Raw genomic sequence first — 12942 nt, 5'->3', positions numbered from 1 at the left:
TCATAAAATGGGATCCTCCTCTAAGAGAAAAATCTCAACATTGCCTAAGAATCTTGGTTTTAAACTTATCATTTTGTAAGCCTGTATGTTAGTAGAGATTTTAGGCATCTTCTGACATATTTTCACCTATACTTTCTGGCTAAGAGGTCAGGGTGGTCAATGTTCACTTAAATTTGTTTTTAAATGAACCACTGGTGTGTAAATTCCAGATGGCAGATGCTGTCAATAATCTGACCATTGATTAACCTTTGTGTATGTAACCCTTTTTTTTTTTAAAAGAGAGATTTTGCTATAGAGCATGTTTGCTCACCAGAGAGACAGAGACAGAGACAGAAATCACCCTCGCAGGAGGGATGGCCATGCCGCAATCCCTTGTCCTCCCATTCTCCTCTCGGGATTTTGGGCACGCATGCCCATGCTCGAGTTTCAACCCTCCAGGTCCAGTTCTGGAAACGCTGTCCGCCATATGGACATCTGGCAACATAACCATTACACCGTCGGCTGGTCCCTGTGTATGTAGTCCTTATCCTACCTATAGGATAAGTTAGTTTTAACCATCTACACTGGGCACCTCCATTGCTTCCTAATCTTTATGAAGTTGCATGCTTTTGCAGCTTTCCACAGTTTATTTTCATTTCTAATGTAGCAATGAAAAAATAAATACATCTTGAAAAAAAAAAAAGAATCCCTGGGAGGTAAAAAATGTGCAGCTAAGACTGAGAACCACTGTGTTAGTGCTTCCCATCAAGTGAACCTTATAAATCCTGACCTCAGGTATTGACAGGAAGAGTTGGAGTTGGAGGCCGGGCCCTGGGTCCTGCGCCCCGCCCATGGGGAGATTAGCCGCCTGCCTCTCATCTCTGCACTTCTCCCTGAACCTACTGGCTCTTGCTTGCTGTCCACTGCCTCTGCCCTGAGCCTTAGTGCCTGGCTTTGCCTTTTCTAAGTGATGCTCTGCTAAGACTGTGGGCGACTTCAGTCTGTAAGCTGGGTTCAGACCTCAGTTCCACACTTGGCAGCCCCCATCAGCACCTCTCTCCCAGGTGTCTGCCCATGGCTCCCAGGACTTTACTTGGATATTCTTCCCTGGACTTTGCATGTCCAACTGAAGGATTTGGAAACACAGAAAGAGAGAAGTTGAAGCAGTTAGTTACACAAGAGCAGAGACAAAAGATTAGAGATGGCAGGTTGCCTGTTAGGGCTGTTCCTGTTAAGCAGCTCTGGAGTAACTCTGTGTTCTGTTAAGACAGAGCACAAAGGACAGCTTGTCCCGGAGGAGAAATGCAAAGCTGATGCCAGTTGGAGGGGGAAAAATATAGTTTTTAGGAAGTACTTCTACTAGCTGTTTCTATTTATTTAACCTATACCTATGTTCTCTATTAATTACTAATAATTAAACATTTTAAAGTTATATGCTGAAGATTTTTTAAATGGACTACTCCTCCCACCCCTAACACTGATGGTAACTATAGGTTCCGGGTGATAACACTGCAGCTTTATCAGGTGGAACAAGCAGGCACTCAGATGCAGCATGGTGAGAGCTGGGGGCTATGGTAAAGTTGAGGGTAGGGGTCTATGCGTACTCTGTACTTTCTCCTAGTTTTGCTGTGAAACCAAACACTTCTCTAAACAATCAAGTTTATTTTTTTCCAGTTATTTTTTTATTTGCAGGAGGAGTTGAAACAAATGTTAGAGTGTTTTTCATTTTTTCCCCCTGAACATGAATCATTCAAGTAACACCAACTGAACTATAGAAAGGCAGCAAAGTAAGGGGAAATGTAAGGCTGATGTTCTTGAACAGAGATCAGCTCAACAGCCCAAGGGGCAGGGGTGCGAGGGGAGAGGGAAGATCTGCACATAACATATGCATAAATGCCGTATAGTCACCTGCTCAGGACCACGTCCCCAGAAGGCAAGCACAAGGACCCATTTTAAGAGGATGTTTCCCCCCAGACATCTGAGAATGTATCAACTTAAAGCTTAAAGAAAAAGAAAGAAAAAAAGGAAAAGAGAACGAAAAAGTAAATCCACCAAAAAAAAAAAAAAACCCCAAAAGACCCCATGAGCTACCCACTCATAACCACCTTCCTTAATCGATCATAGGAGTTTCTTTTCATTTTATAAAAAAAGTTAATAAAAAATATTGAAAAAATATTCTCATATTTGTAAAGATAATAGAATTCATAAGTTTCTCAGAAAACAGACCAGAAACTGCCCTCCAGATTCCACCCCCATTGCTGAGGGTCAGGTCAGAAAGCTGGATTACTGGAGCTGCTGGTGGAGAATGGGAAGCCCAGTCCAGAACTCGGGAAACACGGGAGCGACTCCATGTGCCACAGGGCTGCACAGAACAGGGGAACACAGGTGGTCAGAAAAGCTTTGGACTCCTCCTTGACGTAGAAAACCAGTTTTTACAAAGATCCAAGCAGTTTGGTCCCAAACACTTCAATGTTTATTCGAGCCTCGATCCACTCGAGGGAAAGGTCAGCTGAGAAAACAGAAAACTCACGAAGGGTCAAAGAAGCCGCAGAAGCACCGTAGAACACGAGATGGTCCAGATCCTCCTCCTCCTTGCAGTCATCTCACTCCTGCAGAGCAGAAGAGTACACCGAGGAAGCAGAGGAGAGGGAGGAGAGCGCTGTGGGCTTCGACAAATCGAGGCTGGGGACCAAGGACTTCATGGGTCCAAGTGAGAGGTGTGGCAACAGAGCTTGAGGAGCCTTCCAATTCAGAGCCCAAGGGAGAGGCTGGGGCCGGCCGAGGCAAGTACTCCGGGAACAACGACAGCAATCAATTTTCTTTTGAAAAGACACAAGTTTGGAGGCTGATGTTCTTGAACAGGGATCAGCAAACTTTGTAAAAGGCCATAGCGTAAATTATTTTAGAATGCGTGGTTTCATCAAAACTATTCAGCTCTGCTCTTGCAGCAACCATGGAGCCTCTGCAAAGGGACAGGCACAGGTGTGTTCTAATAAAACTTTACAAAATTACGAAAGTAGGCAGTGGGGCCAGATAGGCTCTGTGAGCCTTAGTTTGCCATCCCCTTTTATAAACGGAGAACCAATCAAACCTAAGTATGGAACTTATTTAAACTATGAAGTCATAAATCAAGCGCTATAATTCACTCACAGCCGCTTCTTTAAGCTGGACATCTTGAAATTTGAAGAAAATAATTTTGTAAATAATTATGTGTACTAAAATTCCATAGCTCCAATTCTGGCAAAATAAGCCAGGAGTCCATTCAGATGGGTTTCTAACCCCACCCTCCATGGCTGATGTTGGTTAATTGATCTTTCGGATCAAGAGTACATGAAATTATGTATGCACATGAGTGAGGCATCTTGTAGACAAATGGCCTTTGTTTTATTTTTTAATTTTGCTGGAGGGATGTACACTGGCCAGAGAGAGACAAAGAGAGGGGGAGATGGAGAAAGCACACACCATGGGGCATGGCCAAGCCACAGTCCTTTCTCCTCCTCTTCTCCATCCTGATGGGATTTGGGGCACACATGCACAAGTACCTGGAGTGATTTTCAAGTCACTGGGCCATGGGGATCCAGCTTCCTTAACCAGCAGGCCATGGGCCTGGCTCAACAAATGGCCTTTAAGTCACTTGTCCAGTATCTTATGGGATTGTTGCTGCCCTATTTTAGAGAATTATTTCTATCGTAGAAAAATATGCTAAGGTTGTTAACATTGTTTAAGTTATTTCTGATACCCTTGGAACTCGATAATCATTGTTACTAAAGGGTGAAAAACCACAGTGTCATATAAGTAATTCTAGGAAAGGAACTGGTTTCAGATTAGAGATAAAAATTTAAATTCATGGATTCTTTTTTTTTTATTAAAAATGGCAGAAATCGCACATCTAATGACTATAAGCAAAAAAGAGAACTTACTGACAGACATATATGGCTTAATGTATGGATTCAGTTATCACTGGGCCCCAGCCTATCTCGATCTTGGCTCTGTTCTCTCTGTTGGCTTTAGGCTTAGGCTCTGTGTTGTGGTGAGGTGGTTACCAGCAGCTGCCAAGCAACATGCTCCAGGTTCAAGTGCAATTCAATGTCCCAGGCCAGGTCTCACTGTATCTATGAGCTCCACTGGGCCCATGTCCACCACTCATCCAAGGCTAGGGTCAGGAATTTGCAGTGCTTTAACCGACCCCATAGGGGAGGAGCAAGCTTTATCCGGTCCAGCAATCTGGACCGATTGCTGCAGATTAGGATGGTTCAGCTACATGGATTCTGAATGGCACAACCAAGAGCTGCCAACTACAACTTAGTGACCTACAATTGAGGAAGTCTGTTGGTCTCCTTCAGTCTTTTTTTTTTTTTTTTTAAGAATGATCTATTTAATGACATTTATTATTATTATTATCATTTTTAATTTGACCAGACAGAGACAGAGAGAAAGGGAAGGTGAGAAAGCAAGCCTCCAGGTCTGGGACTCAAACTATAGTCAGCCATGTGGGACTCCAGCACCCCCAACCACCATGCCACCTACTGCCCTGTTCTCCTTTGATCTTGTCAGGCATGATTTGCTTGGTGGCTGTCCATTTTGTGCTGCTCTAACAGAATACCTGAGACTGGGTTATTCATAATGAACAGACATTTATTGGCTCATGGTTCTAGAGTCTGGGAAGTCCATGACTGAGGAACTGGCATTGGGCAAGGGCCTTCTTGTGTCATCCCATGGTAGAATGTCAAAGACAGAGTGTGAGAGAGTAAGAGATGGAACTTGCAGCCTGAAGCCTTTTAAAACTTGACAATTGGGATCAGCAGTTGGCATAACGGTTATGTTGCTGGACTCCCATATGACTGACCATGGTTTGAGTCCCAGACCTGGTGGCTTAAAACTGACGCTGGGGGTGTGTGCGTGTGTCCCCAAAACCCTGAGAGGAGAATGGAGGAGAAGGAATTGTGTCATGTCCATCCCTCTGGGGAGTGATTTCTCTCTTTCTGTCCCTCTCTGTCTCTCTGTCAAACACACATGCCCTATAGCAAAAAGCTCTCTAAATGTATGTGTGTGTGTGTGTGTGTGTGTGTGTGTGTGTGTGTATGTGTGTGTGTATGTGTGTATAGGCATTTATCCATTCATGGGGGTGGAGCCCTAATGACCTAAACACCTCTCAGGCCTCACCTCCCAATCCTGTTGCATTAGGAATTAAGTTTTCCACACATGTTGTTTGAAGGACACATTCAAACCATAGCACTCATCATGTATCCCCTCCAACAGCCAAGTACCGATTTGTTTGATCTCAATGATGAAAACATAGACCAAAGCCTCCTGCTTAGCCCCCTCCTATCCCAAGGACTGTGCATCCAGAGGAGCCAGCATGCATTCTACATGAGGAGGCCAAGTGGCTTTCTCCCCTGGAAGTGCTTAGGGCCCGAGGAACTGCCTCAAATTAGGGATTGTATATCTATGCGTGGTCTTGGTTCTGGTTACTGTAATGGAATACCATAGACTGGGTGGTTTATGAACAACACATTTAGTTCTTACAGTTTTAGAAACTAAAAGTCTAAAATCAGCATGCCAGCATGATTGAGTTCTGGTGAGAGTGTTCTTCCAGGTAGTAGATGGCCCACTTCTTGCTGGAGCCTCCAAGGCAAAAAAAAACAGTGAGTGACTCTCTGGGGTCTCTTTGATGAGGTCCCTAATCCCATTCATGAAGGCTCTACCTTCAACCTAATTAAAGCCCAAATGTGAGGCGGGACACAAACATTTAATCAATTACGTATGTGGAAATGTAATTGAAGAGTTTTGATTCCTTTAGGTACTTAAGGAAAGATCATGGGCGCTCAGAGAGACTCTATGTTCTCAAAAGAAAATTCCTCTGTTGCTCGAGCTAAGTACTAGAACTAGATTTCTATGGCTTGTAACATCCAGTCAAAAATGAGCACATGAGTGTGTCGACTGAGCACCTCAGCACCTCAGGCTGAGAGCGTACATGATGGCAGGATGATGGTAGCTGGGCTGGGAAGGTTAGGCCAGCAGCTGGTGCAGCTGAGGCTATGGGAGAATCCTGGGGACCACTGTGGTTTGGAGGTGAGAGATGGTGGCAGCAGCCAGGCCAGTGATGACTGGAGGGACCGCAGTCTACGGAAGTAGCTTCTGGGAGGCCAAAGATGGAGGGAAAGGTGGGGTCTCTTTGATGAGGTCCCTAATCCCATTCATGAAGGCTCTACCTTCAACCTAATTAAAGCCCAAATGTGAGGCGGGACACAAACATTTAATCAATTACGTATGTGGAAATGTAATTGAAGAGTTTTGATTCCTTTAGGTACTTAAGGAAAGATCATGGGCGCTCAGAGAGACTCTATGTTCTCAAAAGAAAATTCCTCTGTTGCTCGAGCTAAGTACTAGAACTAGATTTCTATGGCTTGTAACATCCAGTCAAAAATGAGCACATGAGTGTGTCGACTGAGCACCTCAGCACCTCAGGCTGAGAGCGTACATGATGGCAGGATGATGGTAGCTGGGCTGGGAAGGTTAGGCCAGCAGCTGGTGCAGCTGAGGCTATGGGAGAATCCTGGGGACCACTGTGGTTTGGAGGTGAGAGATGGTGGCAGCAGCCAGGCCAGTGATGACTGGAGGGACCGCAGTCTACGGAAGTAGCTTCTGGGAGGCCAAAGATGGAGGGAAAGGAGAGGCTCCAGCTGCACTTGTCTGAGCTGGTGAGTGAGGATGGCAACAGTGACCTCACACCAAAGGGTAAATGCAGAACAGACTTGTATGAAGCACCAGGAGAGACAAAGCATGTCAGGTCCAGAAGAAAGGACTTGAGGGTAAAGAGTAGGGAAGGTTCTGGAATGCACTGTACTATTTCACCTGGTGCTAGAGGGGATTTTAATTGTTCACTGAAACAGTGGGCAGGGAGGAGAAGGAGCTAAGCTGAGAAGCACAGGACTTCGAGGGAGGGCAGAACCTTTGAGGAGTCTCCTTCTTCCACATTACCCCTCAAGGTGACAGGAAAAGTGATGTCCAGTGTGAGCCCTAGTTGGCCCATGCCTACAGGTTGGGGTGGGCAGCAGAGGCGGCTCCTCAGTCTGCCCCATGCCAGCGAGGCCTTTCTGTTGCTTTTTTTGTAGAACCCCAGGTGGATGTTGGCTCCTGAGACCCTGAGAAGTCCCACTGGTAACTCACCCAGCCCAGGGAATGGTGCATCCAGTCACTTCTGGAAAACTCAACTGCCACAGGAGTCCCTGTCTTCCTGAAGCGCGACAGTCCCACTCTCTTCTGGGATGAGCTGGGTTCCCTGGGAACCATCAGGTGAGAATTTTCATTTTCTCCCCAGCCACATTTACTAAATCTGAATCCCTTAGGTCATTTCTCCTGGAGCCCACTCTGCAAATGCAGAGTCGTCCTTCTGTCTTCACCCTGGAGGGTCGTGGGCTCCGTTTGCCATCTTCTTCCCCCTCGGGCTGTAGAGTGAAACTACCTGGGCTTGGACTTCTGCTCCTCTGTATACTATGAACTGTGGGTACCTGATTTTCCACATCTATAAAATAAGTACTTGTTATGAAATAAAAGAATACCTTTAAAAGGTGTCACACAATGTATTGGGTCGTCAGACAAGTCATGATGTATTTTTCTATATTTATCTCTTCTTTTTTTGAGAGGGTTTTACTATAGGGCACATGTACTGGCCAGAGAGACAGAGAGAGAGAGACAGAAAGGAAGGATAGCCTCCCCCAACCCCCAGGGGGACATGGCCACACCACAATCCTTTCTCTTCCATTCTCTTTTCAGGATCTTGAGCAAACATGCACACGTGCCCAGCATGAGTTTTAAGCCCCCAGGTCCAGGATTCTAACTATGGTCGACTATATGGAAGTCTAGTGACATAGACATTGTGCTATATGCTGGTCCCTCTATGTTTTTCTGTGCATAAATGCATCATGACTTTTCTGACAACCCAATACCTAGCTAAGCATCCCTTTCAGTCACGTAAGTGACTTCTAACTCTACTGTTCCAGGCGTTCCCATCACACCCAAGCCAGCTCTATTTCCTCCCTCTCCAAATACCTCCTCATCATGCTTTTCCGAATTCCTCTCGGACCAACTCCCATTGACTTTCGTGTGTGGTCTCCATGTGTTTCTCAATGTTAGGAGTCAGTGCCCCATTCTAGAACACTCCACCATCATGAGTAGCTGGTGCTTTGCTGTTCATGCAGAGGAGTTTATCAAGAGCATCTGAGGAGGCCCCTTCAAGTGCCCTTGGGCAGACCAAGAGCAAAACCATGCCTTCCTGGACTGCAGCGGGGGTTACTAAACATTTCTGAATCCGGGGGAGAGAAGCACAAGGCTGGCAATCACTGTTTTCCTGGGCTCTCACTCCAGCCTTGTGAGGCCTGCCCCACCCATGAGCCTTAACAGCTGCTCCCAGGACATGTAATTCCACTTCTGTCATGAATCACTTCATTAACGTACTTCCGAGGCCAGGCCGACGGGGCTGTTTTGGTAAAATTTTCATTCTGGCTCAACCACTTACCAGGAATTATCCTAGAGAACTGAGACACCTCTATGTTCAGCCCAGAGCCTCACCTCACCCTCCATTTCCTGTCCCTTGGAACCTGATTTCCAGAAATCTCTCGCAGGCCACACCCAGACAGCTCTACTGTAATTTGTTTTCTGAGTGCTATGGAGGATCATTAACTTTTCTGTAACTACAGAAACTTACCAAATCATGAAACTGAGTGCACCTGCAGGACCCCAGGCTAGAGGGGCCTCCGTTAGCAACCTGCAGGTAGGTAACCTGGGGCCCCTCCCTCCCAAGGGCTGCCCTGCATGCCGAGGCCCGCCCCTGTGCTGAGTCAGGCCTTGAGACGTTATTAATCTTCCTTTCCTGGAGCAACTTCACCTCTTTTTCGGTATTCTCTGTCCTGCCTCCCAGAAGAAGCCAGAAGGAGACTCTCGTTGCCATGAACTCTGCCATCACCAGCTGTGAGCCCCCCAGCCCCGTGGTGAGTGCTGGTGGGAGAGAAGAGCAAAGAAAAAAGGGGGGAAGCAGGAAGCACAAGGAGGCTGGAGGTCCCCAGCTTGGAGCCTCCTGCCCTGATTCACTACGAGTGCTGAGGTCCCTGCTTTAGGACAGGGCTTAGATTAGACAGCTCTCCCCTCTGACCCCCACCTTAGCTTCCCTCAGCTCAGGTGACACACAGTGGCATGACAGACACAGAATTTCGCCTGAGACCAAAACCGTGAATAAATGGGGAAGACCTGGAAGGTTGGATTTCTTGTTAACCGGGTAACTGGTCCCGTTCGCATCGCCTGTACTCACAGGTTATCCCTGTTGACTGTAAATATTTGTTTTCCTGGTGGGTCAGCATTGCAAACTCTCTTTCCAGAAGCCCCTTCTAAGTGAAAGAAGGGGAGAAAGAGAGAAGTACCATTTACCTAACAGCCAGAACGTGCCAGGCACTTCTTGTACTTTATTTTCCTCTTGATAAGCCAAAGAAACAGGCACTTGTGTTTCCAGTTTACAGATGGGGAACTTGAGGTCCAGGGGAGTAGTCACGGTAACTGGTCTGGAGGCCTCGCCACCTAGTTGAGCCCTGCCACCATTCCCATCCTAATTTGGCCACTAAAAATAACAGAGTGGACTAAGTGGAGACCCTCAGTTCCTCCCCACTGCCACCGAAGGGAAGAGGGCCTCTCCCCAACAAGGCCAGGGCTGTGCCCTAATCGGACCCAGCCAGTAGCCAGGGGCTTCCCACAGCCTTGGCCAGGGCTCTTAGACTGGTCCCTGGAGCCCCGCTGCAGGGTCAGTCTCCGGCAGAGTCCCTGACATTCTCTGAGAGGACCAAGAGAACGCTCCTTGCTTTATCTCAGAATTCTTTCTGTTACCACCTCTTGGGAGTAAAATTAATAATAATAATAATAATTCTTGGGAAATAAGTTGAAGACTTCATCTTCTGAGGGCTGTGGACTGTCTCACATTGTTTACTTCCCTGATGCAAACTGGAGTTGGGAGGTCTGACATGTCTCATCTCTTCCTCCGGGACCCTTCTTCCTGCCACTCACAGCCTCAGATGAGCACGTGGGTAAGAAGTCACTGTAGGGACCAGCAGTTAGTGTAATGGCTATGTCGCTGGACTCCCATGTAGTCGATCGTGGTTTGAGTCCTGGACCCGGTGGCTTAAACTCACGCCGGGCACGTGTGCATGCGTGCCCAAGATCCTGAGAGGAGAATGGAGGAGAAGGGATTGCGGTGTGGCCATGCCCCCTGGGGGGTGATTTCTCGCTTTCTATCTCTCTGTCTCTCTGTCTTTCTGGCGAGCGCACGCACCCTATAGTAAAAACCTCTCAAAAGAAAAAAAAAAGTAGTAACTGTAGGAGATAGAACCTCCTAGGAGAGAGAAACTCGGGGGATAGCTTCCCACTCCTAAAAGCTCTTGACTGAACTGGGCAAAGGGGGAGGGACTCCCCAAAACTACTTGTGATACAATGGAGAAAATGAGACACTGATCCCAGAGAGACAAAGTGTGCTAGACAAGGGAGAAAAGCCCCATGGGGCTAGGGGAGTCAGGAGAGACTGGCAGAGGAAAAGGAAGAAAAGCCCCCTGGGGCTAGGGGAGTCAGGAGAGACTGGCAGAGGGAGAAGGTAGAAGCAGGAGGGGGTGCGGGCTGAGTGGGGGCACAGGCTGAGCGAAGGCACTGAGGCAGGATGATCAAGCCCTCGACTGGAAAGACCTGGGCAATCTCACTAGTGAGGGCCAGGTGAAAGGGGGTATTAGGAACAGTCAGGTGGAGCCCTGGAGACAGGAAGGGACGGAAGGCCATGTGGGGTAGAGGTGGTGTCAGAGGGGGCGAGGGATCCTCCCCCCCCCCAGGCATCCCCAACCCTGTTACTACTGTGCTCCCTGCATCAGAGCCTCTCCTGCTCTACTGGTCTGTGCCCTGAGCTGGCGGGCCATCCCTGTATGCAGAGACACACCTGCAAGCATGTGCTCTCGACAGCAAAGAGGAAAGTTCTACTCTCCCACTTACGACGTAACCTCAGACAAGCCCTGTAGCCTCACCGAGCCCATCTGTCAGTGGGGGACAAAAGATGGTGGTGAGACTCAAAAGAGAGGATGCATTGGCAGCTCTGTAAACTGTAAAGTGCTGTCGAGTGCCAAGTCTCATCAGCATGCCTCCTTCGATCCAGCCTCATGGTGAAACTACAATGCAAGCGCTGACAGACTTCCCTCCAGCCAGATGAAGAGGCTGGGCCTGTCACTCATTGTCAGGGAGTGCTTCGTCAATAATTCTTTCTTCCTCAGAAAGGAGTTTGCACCCCTGTGTAAGTCACGGGCATAGGCTCCTCCTAGCGAGGGACTCTCCTGGGATAAAAAGTGCTCCTCATATTCTGAAATGCCCTGAGATGGGCCGTCTCCTCAGTCCGGGAAGCTCTGCTCTGACATAGCTCTGGATGTCACCTGCTTCTATGTATGTCTTTAATACATGAATGATTCATTGACACAGGACTCTCAGCATACCGTGTCCCTGCTTGCTGTAATTCTTTCTTTCTCTTTCTCTTTCTTCCTTCCTTTTTCTTTCTCTTTCTTTTGTTCTTTTTCTTTCTTCTTTCTTCCTTCTTTCTCTTTCTTCTTTCTTTTTTCTTTCTTTCTTTTTCTTCTCTTTTCTTTCTTTCTTCTCTTTCTCCTTTCTCCTTTCTTTCTCTTTTTTCATTCTTTCTTCCTTACTTTCTACTTTATTAAAATACTGGCTAATTCCACAGGTGTATTTTTGACTCCCCACCATTTCTATGTCTGGCCACTACTACTGTGTCTTTTCATAGCATTCTGTACATGCTTAAAACCAAGCGAAGGTTGGAGTTCCATCTTTAAAAACTAAACAGGCGGGGCTGGCAGGTGGCATGGTGGTTGAGGGCACTGGACTCCCACATGGCGGACCATGGTTTGAGTCCCGGACCTGGCTTTCTCACTTTCTCTCTCTCACACACACACTCTGTCCCTCTCTGGTCAATAAAAAGAAAGAAAGAAGGAGAGAAAGAAAGAAAGTTTAATAAAATAATTCTTTAAAAAAAAAAAGAACAGGCATTTTGGACAACACATTTTTGGCAATGGAACCTGGACAACATTTATCAAACACGGTAGGGAAAATTCTCACTCTGCGTTAGAAAAAGGACAGCCAGATAGCAACTGTTACAGAAATGAATAAGACAGAAAATTTTAATAAGCTGTTTCAACTATTTTCTTTTCTTTTAAAGAATCATTTTATTTAACTTTACTTATTATTATTATCATTATTATTTTCCAGTTTGATCAGAGAGAGACAGAGAGAGAGAGAGCAAATGAGAAAGCAAGCCACCAGGTCCAAGACTTGAACTGTAGTTGGCCATGTGGGAGTCCAGCGCCCCTATCCACCACGCCACCTGCTGGCCCCTCAACTATTTTCTTAAAGAGACTTTCTCCACTGCCAGAGATCTTGAACAGCCTCCTGGTCAGTCATCTGATCCGGAAGCAATTTTACAAAATTTTTAATTTAATATATATTTATTTTTTTCAGTTTGTTACAGGACATACACACTCACCAGAGAGAGAGAGAGAGAGAATGAGAAAGCAAGTCGCTAGGTCCAGGACTCCAACTGTGGTCCGTCAGGTGGGAATCCTGCACCCTAATCATCATACCACTTGCTTGTCCCTGGAAGCAATTCTTCCTTTTTTTTTAATTAAAATACTGAGTTTATTTCATGTGTATATTTTTGTCTCCCCACCATTTCCAGGTCTGACCACCACTACTCCTGTGTCCTATCATAACATTCCATACATACTTAAAACCAAGCAAAGGGTGGAGTTCCATCTTTAAAAACTAAACAGGCATTTTGGACAACACATTCTTGGCAATAGAACCTGGACAACCTCTATCAAACACGGTAGAGAAAGTTATCACTCTGCATTAGAAAAAGGACAGCCAGATATCAACTGTTAT

General features: G+C 46.6%; 1 protein-coding gene across 1 annotated transcript in view; it reads left to right on the top strand.

The window, feature by feature from the left end:
• The first annotated feature begins 8861 nt into the window (after positions 1 to 8861).
• Positions 8862 to 12942, top strand: part of LOC102501193 (solute carrier family 23 member 1) — a 60320-nt gene continuing 56239 nt past the window's right edge. Inside the window, exon 1 of the mRNA XM_006145007.1 lies at positions 8862 to 8969. Coding sequence (XP_006145069.1) covers positions 8928 to 8969 — 42 coding nt within the window. The 5' untranslated portion in view covers positions 8862 to 8927. The remainder of the gene's footprint in view (positions 8970 to 12942) is intronic.

The sequence above is a fragment of the Tupaia chinensis genome, unplaced genomic scaffold, assembly GCF_000334495.1.
Source record: "Tupaia chinensis unplaced genomic scaffold, TupChi_1.0 Scaffold000140_1, whole genome shotgun sequence".
Lineage (NCBI taxonomy): Eukaryota > Metazoa > Chordata > Mammalia > Scandentia > Tupaiidae > Tupaia > Tupaia belangeri.
This window is presented reverse-complemented; position numbering and strand designations above follow the sequence as displayed.